Consider the following 27,804-nt stretch of genomic DNA (forward strand, 5'->3'; position numbering starts at 1 on the left):
CAGCTTTCAGAATACCGGGGTTTCTTTTTATTTAGGAAGAGAATAAAGCATTTTTAAATATATTTATCTGATGTACACTTAAACTCAGATGCTGGTTCATACTTTACAGTGTTTGAAACTGAAAGTGATAGGGAATCCCCTTCACACTGATGCAACAAACAGATGACTTTAGAACAGACAAAGGTTCAAAAGTCCCCTAGTATAAAGATTTAGGTAAAGGAACATTAATAATCAACACACCAAGTATCATGACAGTGGCAACAAAGAGCATGATGAATTCTCTGAGAAAATCTACTTGATGCATCCTTTTTTTTTTTTTAACAACTGCTTTCCATTATAAATAAATAAGGCATGAAGGTTCTCCATACGGTTACCAGACTGGTAGCCACAATCATGTGTATGGCTCCTAATACTTAGAGTTTGGGGCCACTGGCCATCTGAAAATGTCAAGGGTGCAAGAGAGAAGCTTTTGGCATTGGTCAGGAAGGGGGAGGGTATTTGTAGAACTGGGCCCCTCTGGCAGGCCAATCTAAGAGGCAGCAGTGGTGATGGTTTCGAGATTGCACCTTTGCAAACTGCCATGATGGCAGCTTTTTGAAAAGAAAGGGCAGAGGGACTGATCCTGCAAAGTTCTGAGCACCCTCAATCCTCACTAATTTCAGTGGGAGTGGAGGGCGGTTGGCTTCTCACGGGGTCAGGTCCTGAATTCGGAGAATAAGACAAGGGAGAGGGGAAAAAAAAAGAAAATTAGATATATTATGCTAAAAAATAACCAAAAGCCAGATTCTGATCTCGTTTATACCATTGTAACTCCAGAAAAACAGACTTTGGGATTTAAGCTGGTGTAAATGAAATCAGAGTCCAGCCCAAAGTTTCCTTAAATGCATGTTGAATACTGTTCAGTAATTTATAACTTCAGTAACTTATACCAACTGTCAGGATCCTCCCTTGCAGCTGAGCACTCTGGGTCTGTATCTGAAGCTCTAGTGAAATGCTGTTTATCTGCATATATTCATGAGCCCTGCAAGATGCCACATACAAATGTCTGACCAAACAAGGCCCACTCTTGGTTTCTGAGAAATGGATACTGGTGATTCCTGAGATTGGGGAGGGTATGTGTGTGCGCGCGTGCGCGCTTGGATTATTGTCAGCAGAAAATGCTGTCTGTCAGCTCAGTCAGGTGTATTAACGATGAAGGTCTGGGGACAGTGTGGTAAATACTGTTGTTGGTAATCACTGCTCTTAACACTTTAAGAATGTGGTGCTTTGTTGTTATCCCTCCACGGGTGAGTCACTACTAATCTGTCTTTGCAAACCCAGACAAGTCATATTTTGAGAGCTTGCTAGGAGAGGCAATGATGATCTCTTGAATAGCAAGGCACAGAGGACCAATACCCAAACCTAGAGATATGGGGTATCTCTCTGAACCAGTAACAGTACTTCTTGTTCGGCTTCTGGGAAAGCCCTGGTCATCAGTTTCAACCATTAGATGAATTCAACTAGACTGTGATTCACCTGGAGTGTAAAAGAAGGATATCTTATATGCTTAAAATCCTAAGACTGACTCATCCGGGGAGGCTGATGAAGACATAACAGTAACCAGTTCTACATTTCTCTTCAAGTTTTTCCAGTTGCAATGAGTTTGCGTTGTAAATCTCTGAAAAACCTGGCTGATAAGAGAATGGCTTAAATAGGAAGAACATACGGCCCTTTGTGGAACAGAAAGGTCAAACTAAAGTGTCTCAGGTACAATTGTGGGTCCTTTGCAGTAAACCAAAGAGAGAGAGAAGGGCTGAGTGTTTTGAAGCAGTCTCTGGAAGTTCTGATGGCTTTTTTGTAACACTGCACCTATGCTATTCCAGGACACTGCAGGAGATCCAAGCATTTGCCTGCAGATAATCAAACACAGTAGCTGGAGGAGAAGCTGAAAGGGTGGGTAGTTGGTTGGTTTCCGGTGTTTGTGATTTCTGGCTGCTGTAGCAATACATGCAGGAATTCATTGTAAAGTTTCTGAAACAATCTAGAACTACAATATACAGCTTTTCCAGCAGGTTCAGAAACCCTGGCAGCTGGGTTCACTTGGAGCACTAACTTACAAAAGTGACTTGAGTCTTCATGGCACTTTCTTGCCCTTGAGCCGTGTAGGCCCCCTTCCTACACAAGAAAACAAAGTGAGAGGCCTGAAGGCAGCAGGGCCACTCAATATTTCCTGGAGCAAAAGAGAAGAGCTGGTTGTTGAGGTTGCATGTGGGAGCAAAAGAAACACCATGGCGGTGGGATTCATTTGCTAGACTTGTTTTTCACCTTGGTGGCATTGATGTCGGCTTTTGTCTTCTGGATGCGTGAGAAGATCTCCTTGAAAAGGGCCTTGTACTCTGGCTGACTCTGCTCCAGCCGCTTGTCCACAGCCTCCACGTGTTTGCTAAGGCTCTTCTCTATTGTCTTCCGCTCTTCCAGCTCATGACCCTCTCCCCGGAAGTCCCTGAAGGAGCTGTCACGAGAGATAGGGCGGGAGGTCTGGACTCCGGTGTGGCACACACTGTCCTTGTGCTGCCGGCACTTGCTGAGGAGCTCTTCGTACTTCTCCAGCAGGGCGTGGTACTGCTCATCCACCTCCCTCAGGATTGACATGCCCCGCTTGCGCACGTTGTTGGCGTGCAGTGTGTAGTTGCCTTCGTGCCGGCTCACAGCGTCCTTGGCCACGATGGCATTGAGGGCAGTGTCGCTGCAGCTTTTCCGGACGGGGTGATTTGGGGACGCTGTCATGGATGCACTGTGAGTTTTACTCCCGTCTTCCTCTGAGAGGTCGATGTAATCTGCTTCGGGGGCATTGTTTAATGGCTCCAGAAGTGCTTCAGATAGGTTGTCTTCTCTGCTAAGAAGATACTTCTTGACTTGTTTCATCTGCTGTAGCTCCATGAGCTCAGCCTCCAGTTCCTTGATGCGCAGTTTGCAGCTCTCCATCTCGCACACCCGTTGCTCGAGGTCTGAGTACTCCTGGATGACGGCAGTGTATTCGCGCTCCACCCTTTCCTTCCGCTGCTTCTCCTGGTTGACCTGGGACCTAAGGGAATTCACCATGGCCTGGAGACGCTCGTTCTCCCTCTCCATAGGGTTTTGGTTGAGCTCCATTGAAGAGCTGTGGACCTGGAACGCATCTTCAGACCTGTGGCAGAGGGAGACTGTAGTGAGTTATTGACAAAATAATGATCCCTTAAGGATACTGGAGCCAAATTCTCCTCTCAGTTACACCAGTAATTTCACTGAAGTCCATGGAGGAGCTACCCTGGGTAGACACTGGTGTAAACACATAAGATTTGGTTTGTGGGTGCTTCGTTATTATTTGTATTACTGTTATGCCTAGAGGCCACAATCAAGATTGGGTCTCCATTGTGCCAGGTACTGTACATAAACATGAAAGACAGCCCCTGCCCCAGAGAGTTTACAGTCTAATTATATGAGAGACAAAAGAGTGGAAGGGGAAATGAGAGACACAGAAAGGAAGTGACTTGCGCAAGGTCACATATAGGTCAGTAGTAGAGATGGGAACAGAACCCAGAACTTCAGACTCCCACTCCAGTATCCTACCCAGGCTACCTTATTCTTTTCCTTCACATGGAAACCTGTATCATGGATTCAGCAGCTGGGAGTTCTCCCTTATAACTGTGTTACTTTGCAAAGGATCTGGTGAAATGCTACCTGCCCAAGAACACTGGAGATGGAACTTGTCCCCCTATATACAGACTAGGTATAGCTCAAGCACTGGCCGTGTTAGCTTCCCCATTCTGCCCCTCCCACATGCCTCCACTCTGTCCTGGAGAACCATTGATAGGGGTGAGAAGACTGTTCACCCTCTATGATCCATATTCAGTCACTAAGATTTCTGACAGGATTGCCAGTTGGTGCTGCACTTTTCTGACTTGGATGCTTGGACCTTGTCTGTATGAGAGTCATCTCAATTTAACTTAAACTGGCTTTGAGATTGATTCCGACCCCTGTGCCGGTTAAACTAAATCATTCCGTTAGTTAAACCACTGCAACTTTCTCATGCAGATAAGGCCTTCGCTTTTGGCAACATGAGTGACAGGGGATGTGAGCCAAATGCTAGTCACCTTGCGTTAGGAGTATTTGCCCACCTCCCACTCTCTGGTAGTGATTGAACATCACCTGGCCTAGTCAGCAGGGAAGTGTCTTAGTCCGTTCCCACCCCCTCTGTTTGAAATGAAGACAAAGCACTAGTGGCACCTAGGATTGGAGGGAGAAGAGGAATTGGCAATAATGGGAATAAAGTCTACACAAATGTAGTGCACTAGGAACCTACAGTCCATCTCCCCTTCACCTTGTGCCAAAGGCTAACGTTGTAAACTGCTGCTGTGGGAATCTGTGCTCTTCAGGCATTTGGCTTTGCCCGCCAAGGGAGGACAAAAGTGGGAGAACCTGCCCTGAAAAACTGTGTTGCCTAAAACAACAAAGTAGTAAAATTGTGGAATGTGTGTTGCAGCCTCTGAGCTTAACCCCTCCCTGAAAAACAAACAAACAAAACTTGATTGTGCTGTTCTGTGTCCAGGAAGTGCCAGCTCTCCAGAAAGAGTAGGAGGAGGTTTATAAAATGAGGGTAATGGAAAAAGACTCTTGCTGGAGTAAGCTCTCTTCCAGTGCTTCTATATCATGCAAACCACATGAAATATTCTCCCCCATAGCAGTCAGGAAATCTGTTTTCCTTCTCCACTCCAATAAACACTCGAGTTAGAACAGATTGGAAAGGATAAAATACCATTCCTTCCCCTCTAGGGCTTGGATGGTGATGGGGTGTATTGAACAGATTTCCTAATTACTGTAGGTCAGAGTGACCTGCAAACCAAATGCAAATTTAAAAGCCAAACTGTGCAGTGAGGCAATCTGGGTAAAGTACTACAGGGGCATGGTGGAAAAACAACCACATGGATATTGAGTAGACTTTGCCTGGAGGTAGATTATGCCCTTGTAACATCCCCTTCATTGCTCCAGTAGAATGCCGTGCATTTGTATCCCCTGGCAGTGCAATGCTTTCCTATAGGATAACAGGTTTATTGATTCTCTAGTTAGAGAAGATTCCATCACATAGGAAGCTGAGCAAGAAATGTCCCCAGGAGCTCAATGAATTACTACCGTGGCTGGATTTTAGACAGGGAGGGATGAACAATAACAACATATATGTTTGTACAGCATCTAGCACAATAGGGGCCTGGTTCATGATTGGGCTCCTGGGTGCTACTACAATACAAATAAATAGCAGTAACATGCATGTAAAACCCATGGCTGCTCTATTGTAGCTGCGGCAGAAGGAGAGGATGCAGGATTTCACACTCCTCTACGTCATATGTCTGGGTGCAGTTGATAGGGAGGTGCTGGCTGTGTCAGCTGCCTCACCAGGGAGCCTGTCGGGGTAAGGCTTTGCCCCCGCTGTGCACTAGACGGTGGGAGAATCATCGTGGGGGAATACTGGCTACAGCTTTTTGGATGTAGATCCAGCCCTGCTACCTAACGTGTTTCTCTATAGCACTCAGGAAGCAGCGTGCCTGAGAAAGGTGAAACCATTCCAGGCCTTTCCACTTGGGCTGGGCACCTCCTTTCCTTCCCTCGGTGCAGCTCCATTTCATAACAGGGTGTATGAGGCCCCCACCTCCCAAAGGGGTAATCAATCTCATGATTCAAGGCATCAACTAATATAGTGACCAGGAAGGAACCTACCAACTACAGAACTGTACAACTGTGTGCATTGCCTGGGGGTGGGGCTCGCCTTCCTCTCAGGCATCACATATTGGGCTCAGTTGCAGAGATGAGATACTAAACTGATGGTAAATGGCAAATCCTGTGTTACTGTCCCTTTTTTTAGAGTCATATCCAGTGTTCCCTGACTTGTGCTACTCTAATGGACTGGGGTAGATAGGAATAAAACCTGCCCCCATCTCGTGCTGCTGGTTTTCCCCTTCCCCTCTCAGCAGAAATGCCAGTTTTAATGGGAAACGTGCTCCACATATAGTCCAGGGTAACTAAGGCAAAGGAGTATTTGCTAATTCCTAGGACCTCGCTGATATTCCCATAGTCTCCGCACCTGCCTTTCCCTTTCCTGGCTTCATGGTGATACCTGGGGCTCAAGCACAGCTCCTTGAGGCAGGGGAAGGTATGAATGGTTCGGCGCCGCTCCCTTTTCTCCCGCCGTATGCGCAGCTGCTCTAAGCTCCGCAGCTCCTCCACCTGCTTCTGCAGCTCCTCCACTTGGTTCTGCAGCCCCTCGATCGTCTCTGTCAGGCTGCCAGGGTCAGAGAGAAAGAGAAGTGAGGCGAGGCAACAAGGAAGTTTAGGCGCCAATCTGCCAAAGGTCTTGTTAAGAATCCCTCTCGCTGTAGGGGAAGAGTGCACTCCTCTGAGGGCAGATCCTGCATTCCTTGCATAGACCAAAGTCCTAGACAGGGGAAATTTTGGGTGCACTTCTACCTGTGACAAATTCTGCCCGAGTGTTTTCTCTCTTGATTTAGATGAGGGGTGCCTATGTGTGGAGGGGGCAGGTGGAGGTGGCAGACGAGTGCAATCATTTGGGATTCTATTCTTGAATCAATTGGCTAGAATGATAACCTCCTGGAAATTTGCTCAATCCTAGGATATTTCAGCATTTAAAAGATGAAAGTAGGATGATGGCGAGTTTATTCCTTCTCCTCTTTCTCCCATGGAAATAAAAGGCAGAGACTGGCCAGGGATGGTTTCTACGCCAGTTGTGAGTTCAATTTGTCATACAGTAAATAGAGCTGTGACACTAAAGCTTTCTGCATGTGTAGCCATTTTTAAAAGACATGGTGTTGTAGAAGACACAGTGTAACAATCTGGTGTTCCCAAGGACTGACCTTGGTCAGGGTCTCCTTTTAGAAGGAAAAATGTTATTGATAAACTGGTGTTACCTGGCAGGGAATAACCTAGTCTGGGCTGCTCCAGAGGTGGAACTAGTATCCTAGTACTGACTGGTGGGCATTATTCTCCTTTAGAGCCTCTACGCCTGTAGTTCAGGGAATAAGGAACTCAAGGTGTTTTCCAAACACTCATCTGTTCTTGTTCAGGACTGCCAGTCATCTGCCCTACAAGGCAAAGCACCTTACCACACCCTGGTCCCCTGGCTACCAATCAGATCGCTGACCTAAGGAATCCAGCACAAGCAGTGGGGAGCATTACCATTGTATCTTCTGCTGGGATGTCTTGCTCTCCAGCACAAGCTTCTGATTAGCCAGCTCCAGGTCCCGTGCTGTGAGATCCAGCTGCTCATAGACCTTAGCATGCTGGTCGTTCATCTGGCGCAACATCTCCAGCTGTTTCGTGAGGTACTGCAAAAAAATTCAGGAGTCTGTGAAATGTGAGGCAATCCAAGACCTGTGCTTGTGCACAAAGCCCATCCCTGAACCACCTCCCTTTTCACTTTGTCATCAAGGGACTCGATCGTACAGGATACTGAGATCTCTCACTGTCCACTGACTTCCAGGGAAGTTCATGCTTTTGGTTCATCTGCCTAAAGGAACCAAGTTATCCCCACTCTTCCCTAGCCTCTCAAACGCTATTCTCTGAGTATCTGCAATGACCCCTGCTGGCCAAAGACCAGTGATGTGCTGCTATTAAAATGCTTCTTCTCCACCTGTGGGGTAGGGTGAGGGACTGTGGAATCTATTCATTTGTAGTCATTGCATTGTTCGCTCTTGTGTGTCCTCTCCCTTTCCCCCGCCCTGCATCTGTCTTGTCTTTGGGGCAGGGACAGTCTCTTATTCTGCATTAGTGCAGTGCGTAACACCATGGGGCTCCACGCTCAGATGGCTACTAAATACGGTCACTGATAACTGGAATCAGGCAGGCAGGCAGGCAGGCACTGGAATGATCGCACCCTTTTCTACAACGTTCTGAACAGAAATCAGTTTGGAGTCTGGCTCAGGGGAAGAATAAGGCTGAACACAACCTAGAGCCAACCAAAACAGAGGCTCCCAATTGGGAGGGCAGAGGGACCCTCTGAGTATGAAGCCCAGACTGGCTGATCTGCTCTATTAGGACTTAATCCACCACTGGTTCAGTCCCTTCCATATGTGGCTTTAACTCCCCTCCCCCTCTCAGCACATCCCTCCACTCTCTTAACAGCCTAGCAGCTCCCATTGGCTGCAGTGAGGCGGCTAAAATGTCCCCTGCTTTCTCACAGCTAAGCCCCTCAGATGACAGCAGCAGCAGGGAGTTATCCTGGGGCTTAGGCAGTATCTGTACCTCTATCTCCTGCACTTGCTCCTCATTGGTTGCATACATCTGTTGCAGCGAATCCTCCAGCTCTTTATTACGCTCCAGCAACGTCTTCCCCAGTTCGGCTGCCAAGTGCAGGTCTGAAAAGTAAAAGGGAAAAATTGCTGAGACTGGGGCTCCCTGGAACCATAGGTCTAAATACCAGCAGGGCAACTGGGTAGAGCTGCTGAGGTGTGGGTTGTTCAGACAAGACCTTGAAAACCAAGTTCCTGTCTTCTCTGCCTGGATGCTATGGCACCGTTGGTAATAGTTGTGGTTTGCCTGGTTCCCTCCTGAGACTACGATTTTCCTCCCCTCACCGTGGTGCCATGCACTGTTGGTTGGTTGTCTGCTGTTCTCCATTTTCCAAATGTTGGCTGCATTTCAGGGGGGCTGTATGTATACAGGGGCCAGGCCTAGAGTCCTGAATCAGCGCTCAATCTTCTGCTTCACCCAATTGCAAAGGGGCCAGCTCAGCCCCTGATGTAATATAGGGCAACCTTGAGGCTGTTCTAAACTACATCCTACCTGCAATGGCCCTAAGGGGTCGGTCTAACAGCTGGAGAGAACTGGAGCACAGGAGACTTTGGCCATGTCTCCTCACCTTGATGCAAGGGGGTTGTGTCTTGCCAGCTATACAGGTTTTATGCCACTCCTGGAGTCCCCATACATCAAGGGACTCCCCATTTGGCTATTTAAGCCAGCTAGATGGCCTCTTTGTGCCCTAATAGAATGACTGTAGCAGGGCTCAGGATGGCGCAAGGAGCCTGTAAGGGCTAATCTCACAAGATGTTGAGTGCCTTCCACTCTCACTGGTGAGGTCAATGAGAATTGGGGTGCTCCGCACCTCTTAGAGTTGAACCCGTAGTGTGTAAAGCACCTGGAAGTCCTTGGTGTGGGGGAGGGAGGGAGAATCCTCAGTAGATATTTTTTTCTCCACTTAAGGGAGTGGCTAGCCCTCCCCCAGCATCCGTTGCCCCTGAATAGTGTGACATGAGTAATAAAAGCTGCCTGCAGCCTGGGGGAGACCACACAGTCTCTTCCATCAGCCTCCGCACAGCTGGCTCTGTCACTGTCTGTCATGGCACCGTACGTCTGTCTATGGGCATCGGAGGCGGCGGTGTGGAGTGGCTGCCTGGAGGGCAAATTGGCATTTGGCCACTTAACTAGTTCCCAAGTTCTTCATCCTCCAGGCATGTGATTCAGACACTTGGCTAGCTCCTGAGTCTGCCTGTCTTTCCAGGAGAGCCTCTCTCCCCTAGTCCCTGGGAGAGCAGCAGGGGTAGCTGTCCCAATCATCCCTCCCTGGCAGGATGCAGAGGGGACAGTGCTGGCGCTGAGGTGCTAATTGATTCCCACCCTCTCTGCTTGCTGTCCGGGCGCTTTAATGAGAAGTCCCTCTGGGTGCTCACTGCTGGAGTCTGTTACCATGGTAGGAGAGAGAGATCAGAGCCCCTGTAGCTCTCCCCCCGCATCCCCTCCTGCTCTTAGGCTCAGCTTTCACAATGGAATTAGCGAGTTCCTGTTCCAAATGCCTTACCTGTGATTAGCTCTTATGGAATTGCATCCAGCTTCCATGGGATTTAGACCTTGTGCTGGCAGGGCTGCGTCTAATACGCTACAATCAGGACAGTGAATTTACTCACTGGCATCTGCAGTTCCCCAAATAGGGCTAGTAACTCTGCAATGTCTCCAGGTCACTCACATGCTCTCTGTTCTTCCCTTTGCCCGTGCAGCCTCCCCTTGGTAAATAAAAACAATCTTCTTTGCCTTTCAGCCTGGTAACGCAGTGTTGCCAACTCTCATAATATTTCTGTGAGTCTCACAATAATTGGTGGTTTTTCTTAAAGCCCCAGCTCCTGGAGTCATGTGATTATGCGAGATTCTCAGCTTTCATTTTTAAAAAAGTGAATTGCTAACCCTCATGGTTGAAAAGAAAACCTTGAAAATGTAGACCCTACAGGCTCCAGAATCAGAAAGGAAATAAGATGAACTTCACAGTTTATTATTTTTAAAGTCTCATGATTTTTTTTTGAAGGGGCCTGGCTCATGATTTTAGAATGCTTGGGCTTGGCAATCCTGCTGTGAATATGAGAAAGTGGGCCCGATACGCTAGTATTTCCCCAGTACATTACAACACCCATTCTGGCCCCTAAATAACCAAATGTAGGATGAATTTCAGGATAGCTATGCTGTGGCCTAAAGCATTTGCAGCTTCTTCCAGAGGTTAATTTGACTTGGCAGTTGATTAGGAGGTAGTGATATTTAATTGTTAGAGCAGGGGGTGGAGGTCTGGTTCACACTATGTGGTTAGGTCAATGTAAGCTGCCGTGCGTTGTGGAACTTTCTGTACTTAAACTTGGCTCCCATCAACATAAGTGCCTCTCTATGCCGATTTAGTAACGCCCACCCTGAGTGGCGTAGAGTCACGGTCAATGTAATTAAGTCGATGCTATGTCAGTGTAGACACTGCGTTGCTTACGTTGACTGTTGCTGGCTTTCCGGAGCCATCCCACAATGCCCCACCCTGACAATACAATCAATACCAGCGTTCCTGGTGAGGGATGCACACTGCCAACGCAAGGAGCCAAGCGTGCGCATACACAAGCGATTTAATAACTGCAGTGGCAGTGTGCCCACGTAAGTTAGGTTGATGTAATTTTGTACTGAAGACATGGCCTGGGAGTCAAGACTCCTGGGTTGTATTCCCACCTCTGCCACTGTCTTGCCATATGACTTAGGGAAAGTCACTTAACCTCTCAGATTCCCCATCTGCAAAATGGGGATTATATCTACCACTTGATAGGGGATCTTCAGAGGAATGATGCTCCACTGATGATGCAAGGTATTATTTTATTGTTACTAATTAGTTCTGGCACTTTCTGATTTTTATCTGTAGACATAATGGAGCCTATGTGGGAAGAGTGTTTGAGTGTATGTGGCAAATGGCAATGCACCTTGGCTGGTTGTGCTGAGAGATCTCAACTTATAGACAGGGCTAGCTCTCTGGATTTTGTCCTGTACTGGTTGGCTGGCAATCACATCCTTCTCCCTTTTCCCTGCAAATCTACTCTCCAGCCATGGACTGTTCTGTGAGGGTTAGTCTGAGATCTGACCTTTTAATGACTATCAGAGTGACCAGGTCTGAGGGCTGCAATCATTGGAATGACTGTAATCAATATATCGGCACAACTACTGGTACATAGACGACCTTCACCTTCCTTTAGCCACGGAACAGCCCCCAATTTCCAAAGTGCTCTCAGGGGACCGAATGCCTGACAGAGACAGGGGAATGGTATATTAGACTCCAGCTGTGCTGGAGAGAATTGCTTCTCCTTCAGCTGCTTGGGTTGTGGTTAACCGCATTTTCCGTTGACAATCCCCCATCCCTCCCCAGATCATGTATTTTTGCCAATCATAGACATGTTGCAAATCTCCTCCTGTCCAGCCCAATCTGGTTGGCAAGGAAGGCACCCCCAGCACAGAGAAACCTGGAGAGAGGCGTCCACGCTGCGCTCCGGGTAATGAGGCAAGAGACTACCCCTCTGTGCGGGATTACGTCAGCTCTTTCCCACCATATGGCATCCAATTTAATCAGCTGGGGTTGAGTTAAGTGGATTAGGCCACACAGGATCCTGCATCATAATTTTAAAGGACCCTGTCAGCAATAATTGAACTAGAAAACAGGCAGTGTCTGGGGAGAGGTGTAAAGAGATTCTACAGCTCAGAGGCAGAAAAGTGTCATCTCCCCTCCTCCCCCCGTTTTTTTTAAAAGAGCGTGGGTAAGGGTCCAAGAGAGTGGGTAAGGGTCCAAGAGAGTGGGTAAGAGACCAAGAGACGCAAGGCAGGAAAGAGGAGGATCATCTGCTCTGGTACTTGTAACCTGACTCAACCCTATAGTCCTCCGCCATCCAGGGACCCTACACAAATGCAGCCCACCAGCTGCAATGCCATTGGCCGTATTGTCTCGTCTCTAGTTCTTCTCACATCTGGATCTCCTCTCACCCACTTCAGTTGGTCTCTTGATTGGCTCTTCCCTCTCACTAAGAGACGTTGTGGGCACATGGATGTGCGTAGGCAGCTCCCTGATATCTTACTTCACATGGGTCCCAGCAGGACCTATGGCCAAGCGTGATTCCTGCTCAGCAGAACTCAGATGCCACATTCCCTTTTTCTTAGCTGCTGAGACCTTGGAAACTGCTGCCTGTTGTATTTTTGCCCACAGATCATTCAGGAGTGGTTAGAGTGTTACACAAGGATTTAGTAGAACAGTTGTGGCCATCTCCTTGATTTAGATGTTATGCTGAAACCTACCTCCACTCCCCTTCTGCACACACACAGTGCGAGATAATTCACCCCTTCAGCAAGTGTGAATTATGGTGCAACAATCCAGATACAAACTAAGGCTCTGTCTACACTACCAAGATAAGTCGACCTATGCTAGGTTGACTTACAGCCACCATATTAATTACTGCAGTGGCCGATGTCCCTGTTACCCTCCTTCTGTCGGAGGTGCGCGCCCTCACCGGGAGCACTTCCACCGATTGACAAGGGGCAGTGTGAGGACTGAGAGCCAGGGCTCTCAGCTCCATGCATCTCCACACCAGGAGCCCAGCTGCCCCCCAGGATTATCCCCTCCACGCTCTGGACTAGGAGTGGAGGGGAAGCAGGCCGGGGTTGCTTGCCTTTGGTGGGGAGATCCGCACTGGGAGTCCAGTCAGCTGCTGTGCTCCCAGCAGGGAGTCAGGACCCCAAGGGCACCAGGGCTCTGACTAGGGAGCCCAGGTGGCAGCCTGTCTTGGAGCAGAGACCGGGCAGCAGCCTGAGAGTCGGCTTTCTTGTGAATTTCATGGCTCCCGCCAACAGCTGATGTGAAGAACTCACCCTAACTACACCAACATAAGCCCTGTGCTTCTCGCTGAGGTGCTTTTATTATGTTGGCATAGCAGGGGAATTGCATCGACAGTAGGAGCATTTCAGACAAAAGCTGACTTTGGTTGACAAAACTGTGTAGGGTGGACAAGGCGTAAGGTGCTCCTGCCCTCGGTAATGGGCTTTGCAGTTCGCACAGCACAGCTTCATTCTGCAGGCCTCCTTTGGCCCCACCAGAGACCTAGGTGATACAGCTACAGAGTTAAATAGGCATCAGTAGCCGAGACTGTTACACTGATATAAGAGCCCCGGGAGGGAAGGTGTGCTTTGCTCTGGGGTTGGGAGATGCAGGAAGGTTAGTGCAGATGCCGAGAGATGCAGAGGAGAAAACTCTGGCATTAACAATGATCAGGTTGTGTGGAGTGGCAGAGAGGCGGCCAGGGCTAGATGAGTGGAGGGACTGGGCAGGGGAGAAGGGCTCTGATTCTGAGGGGCTGCTAAGCTGAACTCAGGGCAAGAAAGAAAGGTAGCTCACTGCTGCCTTTTTAATCTGCACCCTCTTGGATTCAGGAGGCAGCTGGGGAATGTTCCAGTCTCTGGGATAAGTTAAAACTACTCCAAGGCTATTGCAGCGGCCCAGGATAGCTCTAGCCACATGCTTAGGGTACGCCTATCCTGGGATCTGAAAGACAGGGCAGTGTCAGGGTATGCTGCTGGCCTTATGCCTCATGGGGAAAACCCCCAGTGAGCCTCCTTCAGGCAGTGGGAGTCTTTCCACTGACTTCAATGGGTGGTGGATCAGACTGTATGTCTGGGGCATTCCCAGGTGGCTCTTTCAGACAGGTATCCTGGCATAGCCAAAGACACGTTTTTCGCCAGCATATAAGGGTTGCCATGAAATAGAATTGAGCATCTCTTGGCTGCTCTGCTGTATACTAGCTGCTGCACCAGCCTGCATAGCGCAACCCCTGATGGAGAGGGCACAAGGGTGACTTAATGTCACTGTTGCCCTCCCCCCCAGGCTGAGTCTGTGGAACACAGACTCCGGTGCAGAGGCCAACCCCGAGGGGTATTTTCCTTCACCATCTGAAAATACCTTGGTTTGTTTGGGGGATTTGGGGTCTGATGTTTGTTTTACCTGCTCCCTGCTGCTAGCATTGTGATCCTTTAACTCTGCAGGGTTCCTTATTCATATGGCCTTACTCAGGAGGATATGATCCTGTCATACAGAGCAGGTAGTTCTGATTTTTTTTTTCTCTTCACATTTAGATAATTGAGCTATTTAGACTACAAAAAGCAGCCCCTACGTAATAATTGCCTGATTTTCAGCGGGGCTAGTCACCTGCAATTCTAATGGAAGCCAAAGGGAGGAGCAGGTGCTTGGCAGCTTTAACCACCCCAACCCCGCACCCAGACCCTCCGCTGCTTGTTGTAATGAGCCAGATTCATCCATCATGGAATTATGCTGAAGTCTAGTCAATTACAACAGGGATCAAAGGGCTGATCCTCAGCTGGTGTAAACTGGTGTTGCTTCACTGATTTAAGTGCACTCATTGGTCTCCAGGTGGAGCGTAAGGTCCTATGACCTGGTATCGGCTTTCTCCCTGTGCCATGCGGCCACAGCTACAGTCACCTAGGGCACTTGAGCTGGATCCTCTTGATATAAGGGAGAGGGAACATCTAGCTGAGAGGGCTCTGGGACTCTGGAATTTGCTCTCCACCTTGGTCTGAAATAGGCCAAAGTTGGTGATTTTTTTCCAGGCACGCTGCAAAAGGCATCTGCTTGAGAACGTCTCTGGAGAAGGCTGAGGATCAGCAACCTAGTTGCTGAAGGTGGTAGTTGGCACGGATGATTTGAATGTTGCTGAGATTGAATTTCATTGTAATTACTGCATAATTAACAATGTTAAGGTGCCAAGAGCCTTGGAGAAGTCTCTCTATCATTTTAAATCTGAATAAGTAGAACTGCCCTGATTTACAGTAACAGGGGATCTGCCCCAAAGATTTTAGTGGGGGTTTGTGAATTCTGGGCCCATTGCAATGAGGATCAGCTCAAGTGAGGCTTTGCATATTGTATTACCATGGTCACTGCTCCACCACCGGCAATGCAGTGAGTCTGTACATTAAGCGGTTAGAGCTCTCAAGAAACCTTAACAATGGAACTCGCCAGAGTACAGAGAGAACAAGCTCCAGCTGACAGCAATTTGCAAGATGCTAAATAATCTGCAGCATGTGTACTGGGGTGGATAAAGCTCTTGTAGTGGGAGGGTGATTAAGGTGCCTCTCACTGGGGAACTGCTTCTTAAATAGGTGTAATATGTGGTGCAATCTGCACATTTCAAAGCCAAAATAACTGAGGCAGGGATGGCAGGGACAGGTAGAGTAGTGGCAGGAGAGGGGCATGGCTTGAGGACGTTCTGTTCCATGGCAACTTTTGAGGTTTTGAGATTTGGTTTAGTTTTGCATTGGAATGAAACCAAAACCTTTGGTGTCTGTGAAAATGAAATGTCTGGGGTTTTTTTTGGTCAAACCGAGAGCTTTTTGATTTGAGAAGAGGGGTGTGTGTGTGTGATATATATAGATCCAGGATGAAGTCCTTGCTCTGCCTGATTTAGAGCAGAGGTTTTCATCCCACATCACCATAACTACCAGGCTGCACGCATGAGTGCACAATCTTCCGCCCCCCAATAAAAACCTCGTGGGAACTGATAAGTCTCTGCAAAATGGAAGTGTTCTGACCCCTCTAGTCATTAAATCCACCAGAGGCAGAGCCAGCTCCCCCTGACTTCCCTCCTTCATCTCAAATGGGTTATAATGATCATGAACAACCATGATGCATATGGATGTCATTGCTGATCTAATGAGATTTGCTGGGACTTTTTCTTGCTTTTGTCATTCCTTTTCTTTGTCCTTTCTTGGCCTCACTTCCTTCCCTCTCCAATACTGGGCTGGATTCCGCTATCCACCAGCCTCCATGGCAGAGGCCGTTGGCAGTGGAAAATCCATGGAGGGAGAAGTTGTGGTGGTGCAGGAGTGGGAGCTAGTGCAGCCCACACAGTGAGCAGCTGGCTGGGGTTGGAGCATGGCTTGGGCAGCTGGAGCATGTGCTGGATCAGGGGCCTGAACATAAGAACAGCCATGCTGGGTCAGACCATTGGTCCATGTAGCCCAATATCCTGTCTTCCAACAGTGGCCAATGCCAGGAGCTTCAGAGTCTGTGTGTGACAGGCTACTATAGAGCCCCAGCCACAAACTAAGGCCTGGTCTGCATCTAAAACTTGGGTTGTCCTAGCTCCTTCGCTCAGGGCTGTGAACAATTCACCACCCTGAGAGACAGCGTTAAGCTGGCCTATGCCCCTGGGGTGGATTTACGAGGGCAATGGGAAAAACCCTTCTGTCACTGTGCTGCTGTAGTGCGTGTAGTGCAGACAGACCCTAAGCTGCCATCCTCCACCCAGTGGAAAACCCCAACCTACCTTCCCAGGGCACAGGGGCAAGACTGGCCCAGAGAAGTATAATTTGTACCTCGCTGTGGCAGCTTGAGTGAATCTGCCCCCTCCAACTTTTCCAGCATCTGTTGCTCTCACTCTCTTGCAATCTAACCCTCCTTCTTTATATTCCTTCCCTCTTCCCCATCTCTCTCTTTTTGCTAATGAATAAGAGAAATAGCTTCTTTTGTCCCTCCATTAGCATCTCTCTCTTCTCTTCTACCCCATGAAGAAATTCCCCTCTGAATGGTCACAGGTGTAGACTTTCCTGGCAGGGGTCACTTTGGAACACTAACCTATCACAGGGATTTTCTCTCTCTCTTTGTGAGTGCCTGTGTACACACACGTATATAAAGTGGGCCTAATCCTGCTCCTGCAGAAGGCACCCTGTGTTTTGCACTGATTCCAATGGGAGCAGTGCATTTCTGTGCCATTTTCCACCTCTTGTCTGAACAGCTGCTTTGTCACAGCCTCTCGCCTGTGTTTGTCTTTTAGGCACAGTGGTTTCAAAATGGCTCAGCGATTGGTCACGTTGACTCTCCATTATCGGGCACATATCATAAAAGTTTCATAAAGAAATAAAAAGCCTCAGCTGCCCAGGAGATAAGAGGATGCTGAAACTTTCCTGTGCAATGTCCTCCCCCAGGCAGCTCTACAGTGAAAGCAGAAGAAGCTTCCCTAGCCAGATCAGCTGATAAAATTTGCTGCCCATTGACAAATTCTTCAGGGACAAGCACCTCTGTGTAAACTACTAAGGGTCTGTGTGAGAAGGTGGCCTGGCCTGGAGCACCTTCCTGTGGCAAGCTGCCATGTGACAAGTGCACCTGCCTCAGTGTCCCCAGAAATAGTCCAACAGTCTGTCTTAGGGCAAATGGCCCCTGTGCATATAAATCATAACAAAAGCCTCACAGCCCCAGCATCAAATATAGCCCTGTTGTCCCTCACCACACTGCTGCTCTCCATTGCAGCTGGCACCTCTCAGCGCTCCCCAGCACAGCCCCAACTCTGTCTGTCTTTTCCTGTCCCTGGACCAGCACAGCCCCTCCAGCCCTTCGAACTGGAGCACAACCCTGCTCTTTCCAGTGGGAACCCCCACAACCGCTTTGCTGGGAGCATCCTTTCCAGGGGAGTATCCCTCCCCCCGGCCCTCTCATCATTCCTATGGGTCCAGCTGTCCATCCCTGGAGATGACTGAGGGTAAGCACCTCTGCAACTCCCCTGCCTTTCACCCTCTCCAGCCTTGGCTCATGGGCTTGGGGATGCCAGCCAGAAACCACTTTATGCCTCCCTCTGGGACTCCTACACTCCCCTGCTCTCTGGCAGCTCTCACCTGCCCTTCCTGACTGAACCAGTCTGCTCTGATTCTCTGACCTTCTGGTACCCCCAAGTGCTGCTCCATCCTCTTAACTGGTCAAATGGAACCACCTGCTCTGGCACAGGGGAGCTGGACCGGCTTCATTTACTGGGGCCAGCCACCCGGTGACAGTCTGAGTCTCCTCTCCTTTACCCTGGTGTAAGTCAGGAAGCCAATGGAGCTGCACTGGTTTTAAAAGAGATTCATGCCCCTAATGTGCTTGTGCCTCTGGTTGTCTGTGCAAGTATCTTGTACGTTCTTCCTTCCCTTCTACTTCTTATTACATTGATTTGATGTCTTTCGGTGCATCCGGCTCTCCTGGGCCATCGCCACCAGCCCTATTGTCTTTGCCTTCTATTTATTCAGCAAGAGTTGGCTCCATGCCTCTGAGCAGCATCCTGGCGGGAGGGGACAATGGATGCAGAGCAGTTAGTGGCTGGCCTCTTGATGAGTGACCACACTGATACCCATGCTATTCCAGCAGCAGTCCTTCAGATGTGGCAAGCTTGGAAACCACCTACCTACCAATACTTCTGCCTCCGATTGCCCCGTGTTCTCTGTCATATGATGACGGTGTATAGAAAGAGTCGCTTTCTTTTAGCACTGAACAAAGAACTTTAACAGAAGAATAAGGAAAACAGAATTATCCCTACCTTACTTTATCTCTCTGCTACACCGGAGAGCATCTGCCTAGAATTTCCCCCAGTACTGCTCCTGCCTGGCTTCTTGCTTTAGTTTTAAAGAAACAGTACACACATCCTCACCACTTTCTTGCCTGTCATTTATTTCCTTTGTTCTCTGTCTTTTCACAGCCACATATTCAATGTCTAGAAGTCCCATTAGTCCAAAGTGGCAGTCAGTGGCCAGTAGAGGAAAAGATGATACAGGGGGTATATGGCCAGAATCTCCCCCTCTTTTGGCTGGGCTTGAGGGTCCCTTACCTACAGTTGAATCTGTGCCTCCCAACTCAGGCCATGCACAATCCTTCTAGCATAAGTTGCTTCAGGGGTAGGGAATAAGCTATAAAGCCATTTCCCTCTAGATCAATGCTTTACAACCTTTTTTTATTTGCGGACCCCTAAACAATTTTGAGTGGAGGTAAATACCGCTTTGGAAATCTTAGATGTAGTCTGCAGACCCCGCTTCTCCCCCGCCCCTCCCCTCCCGAAGTCTGCAGACCACAGGTTGAAACCCACTGTTCTGTGGTAATGACAACCTTTCGCAGACCCCTTAGACATAGCCTCTGTGGTGTTCGACCACAGGTTGAAAACCACTGCTCTAGATTGTTAGTTCAAATACAGCCTAGCAATTAGTATCTGAAAGTCATTATCAGCTGGACGTGATTGAGTGACCTACATGAAATGAATTAGTGATCTCACTCCAGTTCTTGGTGAACAAGCTGTGATGGGTTTGGAGCTGCCTCTAATAATGTATGAATTGTATATGTTTGTCGGACTGTTGTATGCAGTCTTGTTGTAGCTGTGTTGGTCCCAGGATATTGGGAGACAAGGTGGGGGAGGTTGTATCTTTTATTGGACCAACGTCTGTTGGTGAGACCAACAAGCTTTTGAGCTACACAGAGCTCTTCCTCGGGTCAAGTCTGATTGTTGTAAGAAAGGGTTATAGTGTGAATAAAGGGGTTAATTCAAGAAGAGGTTAACTGTGCATATGCAGGAAAGAGGACAGTGGCTTCAGATAGCCACCCATTTCCACCCCCCCAGGGACAATGCTAGAGCCAGCCTCTTTGAAGTGTCGCCTTTGACACCCTGCTGAGCTCAGTGGACCAGTTCATCAAGGGTGTGGGCAAGGGGTCCCTGGTTGTAACCACAGGGAGGATCCAAAGTCCTGAAAAATTAAGACAAAGGACTGTTTGTGCTGTGTTTCTACAGTTAAGATTAAACAATACTTTGTTTTGAGAATGCTGTTTTGGGTCTCTGTATTCACTGCTGATCACAGCTCCCAAAGGGAAGAACCAGAGGCGCCCAAGGCCAGTCACACGTGTTGAGTAATCATGGCTGGTACATGCGTTACAGTAGTTAAGCACCCAGTCTAGGAGCAGGAGGATCATGGGATTTCACTCTGACAGATGAAAGCACAAGGCCAGAAACCTGAAGGGGTGCACTGAGACTACAGAAGTGAAGCTAGCTCTGCAACTGTGAGACAAGCATCCACATAAGGAAAAATATTGTTGCCCCTTCTTCCAATATTATTGTCCCTTGTGGTGGCAGATGTCTGGGACTTGCTGTTTGGCTTCCCAGTCCTGGAACAGAGGTTGACACAAACGACATGCAGGGCAATACCTTCTTTCAGGAGTCTCTGCCCAACACCAATGCCCAGGGAGCAGCTCTGCTTCAAGAACTAACTCTAACCAGTCCCCAAGGCATAGAGCAAATTCCTCTGCAGCTTGCACAAGCTCTACCTCCAAGGACCACTGCCTCTACAGAGACCCTTGGCTAACTTCAAGCTAACAACAACCAAGCATGTCTTCCCATGACTGAACATTTGTTTGCATACTTAGAAAAAGAACTTGGAAGACTATGTGTAACAGTACCACATGACACCTACGATAACAATATTGCCGTAACTGGCAGAGAGAGGTCAAAGACGACAGAATGGGCTTGGAGACTGAACGCTCTCACTCCTAGGACGAGGAATGTTATCAGGGCTAGGGAAAGCTTGCACTGTTAATGGCCATCCTGTACCCTGCAGGTGAGATCCCTGACTGGTACAAATTGGTACAGCTTCACTGAAGTCAGTGGAAGTGTGCTGATTTATACCATTGGAGATCTGACCTATTTCGTAGATGCACAGAGGAATTCAGTCTCTAGGACTATCGGCCAGCACTTTTTACAAAAACTAAATTTACTTTAAAACAACAACAACAGAACAATTGCTCTAGGTCCAAGGATCAGAAATTTGAGACCCTGAGCTCTTTTTCCTCCAGAACATTTTCCAGGAAATGAGGTGTACGGATGAAAGAGCAAATATAACACCAGCTTCTGCAGCTAAGCCCGGCAAGTTGCTTGGGTTTGAGAAGAGACTGCACATTGCTACTGCACATTGCCTTAAAGCCCTGGGCTGTGTAGATTTTCTGTGTGTGTCTAAAGGGCAGCGCAGCTCTAGCAGAAAGATGCATTCCTTGCCGTCACAAAGCTGCATTAAGTCCCACTGGTCAGAAAGCTGCTTAGGAGCTTCCAAAGGGAGATGGGGGAGCTTGCTTTCCCCTTCCCCTCTTCATTTAAAACTCTGGTAGCAAAGGAGGCTGGTGGCCTCTACTACGTGAGCGAGGTGTGCACACCAGAACATGTTAAGCAGAACTGTCCCATTATATCCAAAGGGTCTGATCACTGATGAGAACTCAGCACTTAGCAGGATTGAGCCCCCATCTTAACACTAATATTAAATATTAATTAAATATTGTAATTAGAACTAGTTTTTCTGGACTGGGTTGCTTTATTTCTAACTTGGGACCTTATCCCCACCACCTCATGTGGAAAGTTAAGCTGGAAGCTCCCATTGCCTTAGTTGTAGCAAGATCAGGCCTTTTGCCTTCTTGCTCTGAGTGGTTTCCCCCTCAGTCTGCCACTCTGGATAAAATCCATCTCCCTGTCACCAGCCAACTCTGTCTGGTACCAAGGAAAAGTATGAAGAACCGAAGTTGTGACAATGGTGCATCAGACTGACTGGGCTGTTTTCTAAATGGTCGGTTGCTCTTAGGACTTTCCTAGACCCAGCAATAATGTGGACTGCTATGGCTGGAATGTCCTTTAGGATTCATACAGCAAATCCTCCAGGCACAGCCTAGCCAAGGAGAAATACCTCCGGTCAGCTGGGCTGGAGACACAGAATCCATCTGGTTTTCCTCTCTTCTAATTCCACTGCCTCCCACATCTGGAAATATGTGCCTGAATTTTAGCAGATGGTGTTGAAAGAAGCTTCTATGTGAGATTATGAAAGGAGATTCCTAAATAGATTGTACATGGGGTCCTCCTACTCCTCACTGTCCTGTCTTTTACAGCTGATTTGGGGATTTTTATACAGGGAACTTTTCAGATTTGGAGAATCTCAATTCTTCCCCAGCTGGGATGCAGAGCTAAATATTCTCCCTTTTGCACATCTTATCTGGCCATCCGGTCTGCTGTGCTGTGCTTGTTGTTTTAAGCATCTTATTTCCAAGTGGCTCAGCAATTAGTCACCGAAAACTTTCCATTACCCAAAGACACATTCAGTGTCACATTCATAAATAAATAAGAGAGATCCTGGGTCCTTCCAACTGTGCAGCTTTGGAGGAAACAACCACTGCAATCCAGGAGATCAGGTGATCATTGTGACTTCTCTCCCTGTGCAGCCAGGGTTGCTGCATCAGGAGAGATGGAAACTGGGATATCCTGTGCACCCTAGTGCAGTGACTAATTCATTTCTGGATGAACTGAGTGGTAGTTGTAGCTTTATGGACCACCATGTTTTAATGTAGACTATGTTAGAAGACTGAGGGCTGAGTCTCCCAAGCACACCAGGCGCTGTGGTTGTTAGTTAATGCAGACTCTAATCCTACTACACATCCCATGTTTTGGGTCCACGGCAACATATAGGGCCTGATTTTTAGAGGTGCTGAACACTTGTGACTGCACTTTCAACCCTGTAAGTCAATAGGAGCTGTGAGTGCTCAGCACCTTGTGTCATTTTCATTCTGCTTATGTAATGTAATAAGCAGTACAAATGCCCAGGGGAGGAATAAGGCAGGATACTTAGGCCTGGAGATCTCAAGGATGTTGAAGCTGCAAATAGGGTGACCAGACAGCAAGTGTGAAATATCGGGACGGGGGTGGGGTGGGGGGAAATAGGTGTGTGTATATAAGACAAAGCCCCAAATATTGGGACTGTCCCTATAAAAATCCGGACATCTGGGCACCCTAGCTGCAAGGCCCAGATTCCGCACTGTAGTGAGGCTGCTTTGCACCACACTACTGGTGCAGAATGGCACGGTCTGCAAAACCGGCCATGAGAGGATCACACCAATGTAGGGGGATGTAGAGTGGCAGAGATCTCGCTTAGTGGTTTCTGTGCTACCCCGCTTCCTGCTGCCAGCATGAAGATGTGTCTGAGGAAAAGGGACTATGACCAGGGCTTCCTTCAATTTCTCTCAACGCCCCCTGTTGCTGTGTTAGCCCCTTGAAACTGTTAGCAGCTGGTATAACTTAGAGCAGCTTCCAGGCGGTTCTGATTGACAATTGGGGGATCTGGCCCAGGATCAGAGGAGTGCAAATGTCACCTTTTGCAGCCTTCTTCCTGAGCTGCACTGTGTGCTTTTTGGCTATAGATCTGAGCAAATGACCAAGGAGTCCATTGGGGGACATGCAGGACTCTGAGGCCTAAGGAGAGGGATGAAAGAGAGAAGGACTTGTTTGGGAGGTCTGTAGAAGAAAGATGAAGGAACCCTGGGAGAGGAGTAGAAAGAGCTGCTGGATTCAGTGTCCACTTAGTTAGAATCCAAGTGCAATTTACTTTGAATGCGTTCATTTGTTTTTAGTGCAAATGCTATTTTAATGAACGGAAAAGGTGTCTCTTATTCTCTCCAGGTTGGGTTTTCTAATTCCAGCTCATCCTCACTCGCTGGAGCTCTGTCAGCACGGACATTCCAGCTGCTAGGGAAAGGCTCATTGTCCCCTCTCTCTGTGACTTTACTGTCACTACACTCCTGTTTTATTCCTTTCTTAAAGTCACAAGATACCTGCCCCAATATGCCTTTCCCCAGCCCATGGAAAATGATGCTGTAGCTAAACTGAGCTCATAGTGCCTGTATCCTCCTATGGAATGTTGTTCGTGTTAAGACAACATGGAAGGAAGCATTGCTGGAATTGGAGAGGCACAACCCAGAAATCAGTAGCATTGTTTAAATTGTGTCAGAATAGCCTTAAAAAAACACAAAAAACAAAACAAAACACAAAAGCATCTCCAGAGACAAATCATAGGCATGAAACAGTCCAATTAGATCCTCTGGTCCATCTCCCTGCTGGTGCTGGACTTTACAAGCTGTCAGATTTCAGGGCTGGAATTTAAATCTACATCTCTAGGGGAGATGGTGACCTTAGTACATGCCCTTAGACCATTCTGCAGTGAAATCAGCTAACTCCTGCATCAGAACTGTTTTGTCTGTGTATGAACTACACACATGCTACAAGCTCCTTAGGGATAGAGACTGAATCTTTTTATATGTTAGCAACCCCATGGTGCCTGGTGGATAATTAGCAATTACGAGGGTGCTTCAGAAAGAAAATGATTGGGGTTTTATTTTCTCTTAAAAAATAGACGATTTCAGCAACATTTTTTAAGTGCTGAGGGCTCCATAGGGCATATTGGGAAAGAAGCATGTGCTTGGCCAGCGCCAGAGTTGTGATTTACGCTACACACTTACCGATACCCAAGTAGTTAATAAACATAAGCATCACAGAGCTCCCAGTTAAGCTGCCCGTTGCTTAGCAAACAGTTTTCGGCATAAATGTAAAAAATATTTGATGACACTGCTAAATCATGATAAAGTCCCAGCAACCAACGGGTTCATCCAAACTGCCTCCCCCGTCCTGTACTAGTTTGCCTTTTGCCCTCCTATCCCTTGCTCAAATAAATGGTCTTGTAGAATATCCTTTTATCATCTCACTGTCTGCCAAGCACTGCCTTTTCTCTGAGACCCATGGGCCATTGGCATTCTGATCCTCTTAGTCATACATAATGCCTAATAATCTCACTCTGTCTTGAGTTATTCCCCCTCCACTCTGCCACCTCCTAAGAACTAACAGCACCATGACCCGCATATTGTCATTGAAGATTTGACCATACATTATTTAGCTGTAACAAAAATGCTGTAATAGCAGTGTCCTTATTGAAGAGTTTTGTGCATCATGCAGATTAATTACTGTTGTAATTACCCTGCAGTACCATTTCATTGATTTAAATTAAGGGTTTCTCTGACACTCCCCTTCAGAGCTAGCTTAGATATAAATATTTGTATATAGCCCCCACTTTCATAGGAGACCACAAACCCTTTAAATGAACATTGTTTTCTTCCATCCCCTGAAAACTGAGGGCTGGATTCTGATCTCAGTTACGTGGGTGTAAGTCTGGAGTCATTAAAGTTACTCTGGATTTACACTAGAGTGATGGAGATATGAATCTGACCTGGTTTTAAGATACTTTTAGTGTTGTAAATGTTTTACGTTAGAAATGCTGACTCATGAAACAGAGGCCAGTTACAAGGCTAAAATAAACAAGCCCCTCATTGTTCTAAGTTTCCTACATTAAGTTTTGTTTTTTGGTTTGCATTTCTGTTTCATAGCAAGGCCCTTAGGAGCTATGGGAAGAAGCCCCCAACTAAAAGTGAATCCTGGATATTCAAGAACCCATCATGTTTATTCAGTTGACTAGTCTAGGCCACCCAGGTCCCAGTTTAGTTCAGGCATCATATCTTGTGAAACAGGTTCTGCTATCCAGCAATATTTCTCTTCCAGCAGCTGAGAAAGCAGAGTTGGAAACTGACTGGGAGGGCTCTGTCTTCATTGTTAATTCCTCAGTTTGTGCCCTTCAGATGAAGTTGTGAAAACTTTAGATCATAACAACCATCTACTGTAGTTATGGGTGACTAGCAATACACATGCAGCTGGACAACCTTATCAACTACTTATTTACAGTTGACTTTTAAAAACCCAAATCTATGCATATAACACACAAAAAATCACACGGGGACCTTATTTTAGTGTCATTGATTTTCATTGAGCATAGACAGCCAGTTAAGTTCATTCATGGGCCTTTGGTCTGAAATGGGAGAGCAGTTTTTCCAGTCATTTATTTACTGAAGTTTGACTCAAGAGATGAAGATAAGCAAAAACAACCCCTTCCACCACCAAACACACAATGCCACTAACCACCCCCCTCGCCAGTCTTTAGGATGAACACTGGATGGAACAAATGCGAATGTTCAGGTGGAATTATGAACACAGACTGTTACTTTAAAACAAAACTTCACAAGTGAATATTTAGATTTTTTTTTAAACTTCTGCTATTTCTCCCCCTCCCCAGTTTTCTGCTGCCTTTGAGGCAGATGGGTAAAATCTTCCGAAGTGCCTACAGGGCTCAGGAGCCTAAGTCCTATTGCATGTAGGCTCCTACATCTTGCAGGAGCTTTTGGAAAATTTGCCATATGTCCTCAATTTGGCATAAGTCATTTCTGATTTTTGGTTGAACTACCTTGCCTGACTCCCTCTAATTTAATCTAATCTATCTAAAATTTAAACAGCCCATCTAGGTTTTTTAACTTTCTGGCCTGGATTCTGCCCCTGCCAATCTGACACCAGTATAACTCCACTGAAGTGCATGGAGTTCCACCAGATTGACATCAGTGTAAGGGAGCAGTATTTGACTCTCACTATATCCAGGGTTTGAAGTTTACAGTGGCTCTTCCCATGCACTATTAAATAGGTGATGGTTACATTTAGATTTCCATCCCGATGCTGGTATCTTACAGGCACCAGAGTTGATGGGATTTGAAAATAAGGAGGGGTGTGTGGGTGGTGGGGAAGAGACTATTTTCCCCTTAGAAAGAGGATTTGCTTTCCTCCTCATTATCGCTTCTGCAGCATGTCTGCGCTCCCCAAAGCCCCCCCGTCTCGGATGTGGGTTCAAACCTTTCCTTACCCTGCTCCAGGTCCTGCTGGTCGTACCAAGGCTCCTCTTCCTCACTTGGAAACTCCTCCATCCTGTCAGCGCTCAGCATTTAGCACCCGCAGCCCAGAAGGACACGCAGCATTAAAAACCAAATAAAAAAACCCTACTGCCGTAAACCCACGAGAGGCTGGGAGGGTGAAGCGGGCTACTGCCGCAGCGAGAGCAGAGGTGGTTAAGGACTAACGGGGGCGGCGGGGGTCCACTCCCGTGGATCAAAGCTCTGCTTGCGGAGGCGGGTAGGGACCAGGGGCCAGGCTGCAGGGCTGAGATTGGCCAGTATTGCTCGCTGATGCAGAGCTGAGGCTGGGACAATGCAGCTGTCCTGTGGACTGAGCTGCTACAGCTGGTACCAGGCTCCAAACGCGCTCTCTGCTCTTGCATCACCTTCTCTGTCCGTCTCCATCATCCATCTGCCCTTGTAAGAGGGAGACGAAAGGGCGGGCAGAGAGGGGGGTTTGAGACGTGGCAGGCGTCTCTTTCCTTCCCTCTGCTCCCAGTCCGACTGTCCGGAGGGGCGGTTTTGTATGGATTAACTAGGAGCCTGGAGACTGCAGGGGTGGTGAGTGGTTGATTTTTTTTGCACTGGGATATCTGAGTGATGCACTAAAGAAAGAGGAACCTTCCTAGGCAGCTAGTTCCTGTTTCTGCAGCTCGGTGGAGACCTCTAGCATGGTACTGCTGCATGCAAAGCCATGCAAAAGGCGGGTGCAGGAGGCTCTCCCTTCCCTCTTCTTCCACCCCACACTTTAATCAGAGGACTTTCAGATGCATTTTAGCAAGGCGGATTTGAGGCGTGCAAGTCCAACCCACCCCTGCCTCCGAGATAGCCGGCGCAGGAGCGGCACCCGGAATGGTGCCAGGCAGGCGACGTAGGAACATGCACATTAGAGGGAGGAGGGATTGGCTCCAGCCGTCCTCACGGATGTTTGTTTTCAGGCGGTGGGATCGCGTTGCCCGGAGAAAGGAAAAACGTCATGATCATTTGTGCTGCTTTGCTCCGGTGGGGGATTCTCCCCAGCTGGAGAGAAGAGCGTTTCGTTCAAAACTCTGCTGCTGCTGTTGTGCATTCAGCAAGGAACGTGCCCGGGATAT

At 47.8% G+C, this 27,804-nt stretch overlaps 1 protein-coding gene across 2 annotated transcripts; it reads right to left on the bottom strand.

The window, feature by feature from the left end:
• CDR2L (cerebellar degeneration related protein 2 like) lies at window positions 1-27,104 on the bottom strand. 2 transcript variants are annotated; one of them, XM_032785070.2, is made up of 5 exons: window positions 26,683-27,104; window positions 8,269-8,381; window positions 7,204-7,352; window positions 6,128-6,292; window positions 1-3,166 (listed from the first exon to the last, which is right to left on the bottom strand). In XM_032785070.2, the coding sequence occupies exons 1-5, from the start codon at window positions 26,759-26,761 to the stop codon at window positions 2,281-2,283; spliced, it is 1,392 nt and encodes a 463-aa protein (XP_032640961.1). In that variant the 5' UTR covers window positions 26,762-27,104; the 3' UTR covers window positions 1-2,280. The 2 variants fall into 2 exon arrangements, with proteins under 2 accessions (XP_032640961.1, XP_032640960.1); XM_032785069.2 differs by having other exon boundaries at window positions 6,095-6,292.
• Window positions 27,105-27,804: the final 700 nt, after the last annotated feature.

This window comes from Chelonoidis abingdonii, chromosome 13, assembly GCF_003597395.2.
Source record: "Chelonoidis abingdonii isolate Lonesome George chromosome 13, CheloAbing_2.0, whole genome shotgun sequence".
In the NCBI taxonomy this organism is placed as follows: domain Eukaryota; kingdom Metazoa; phylum Chordata; order Testudines; family Testudinidae; genus Chelonoidis; species Chelonoidis abingdonii.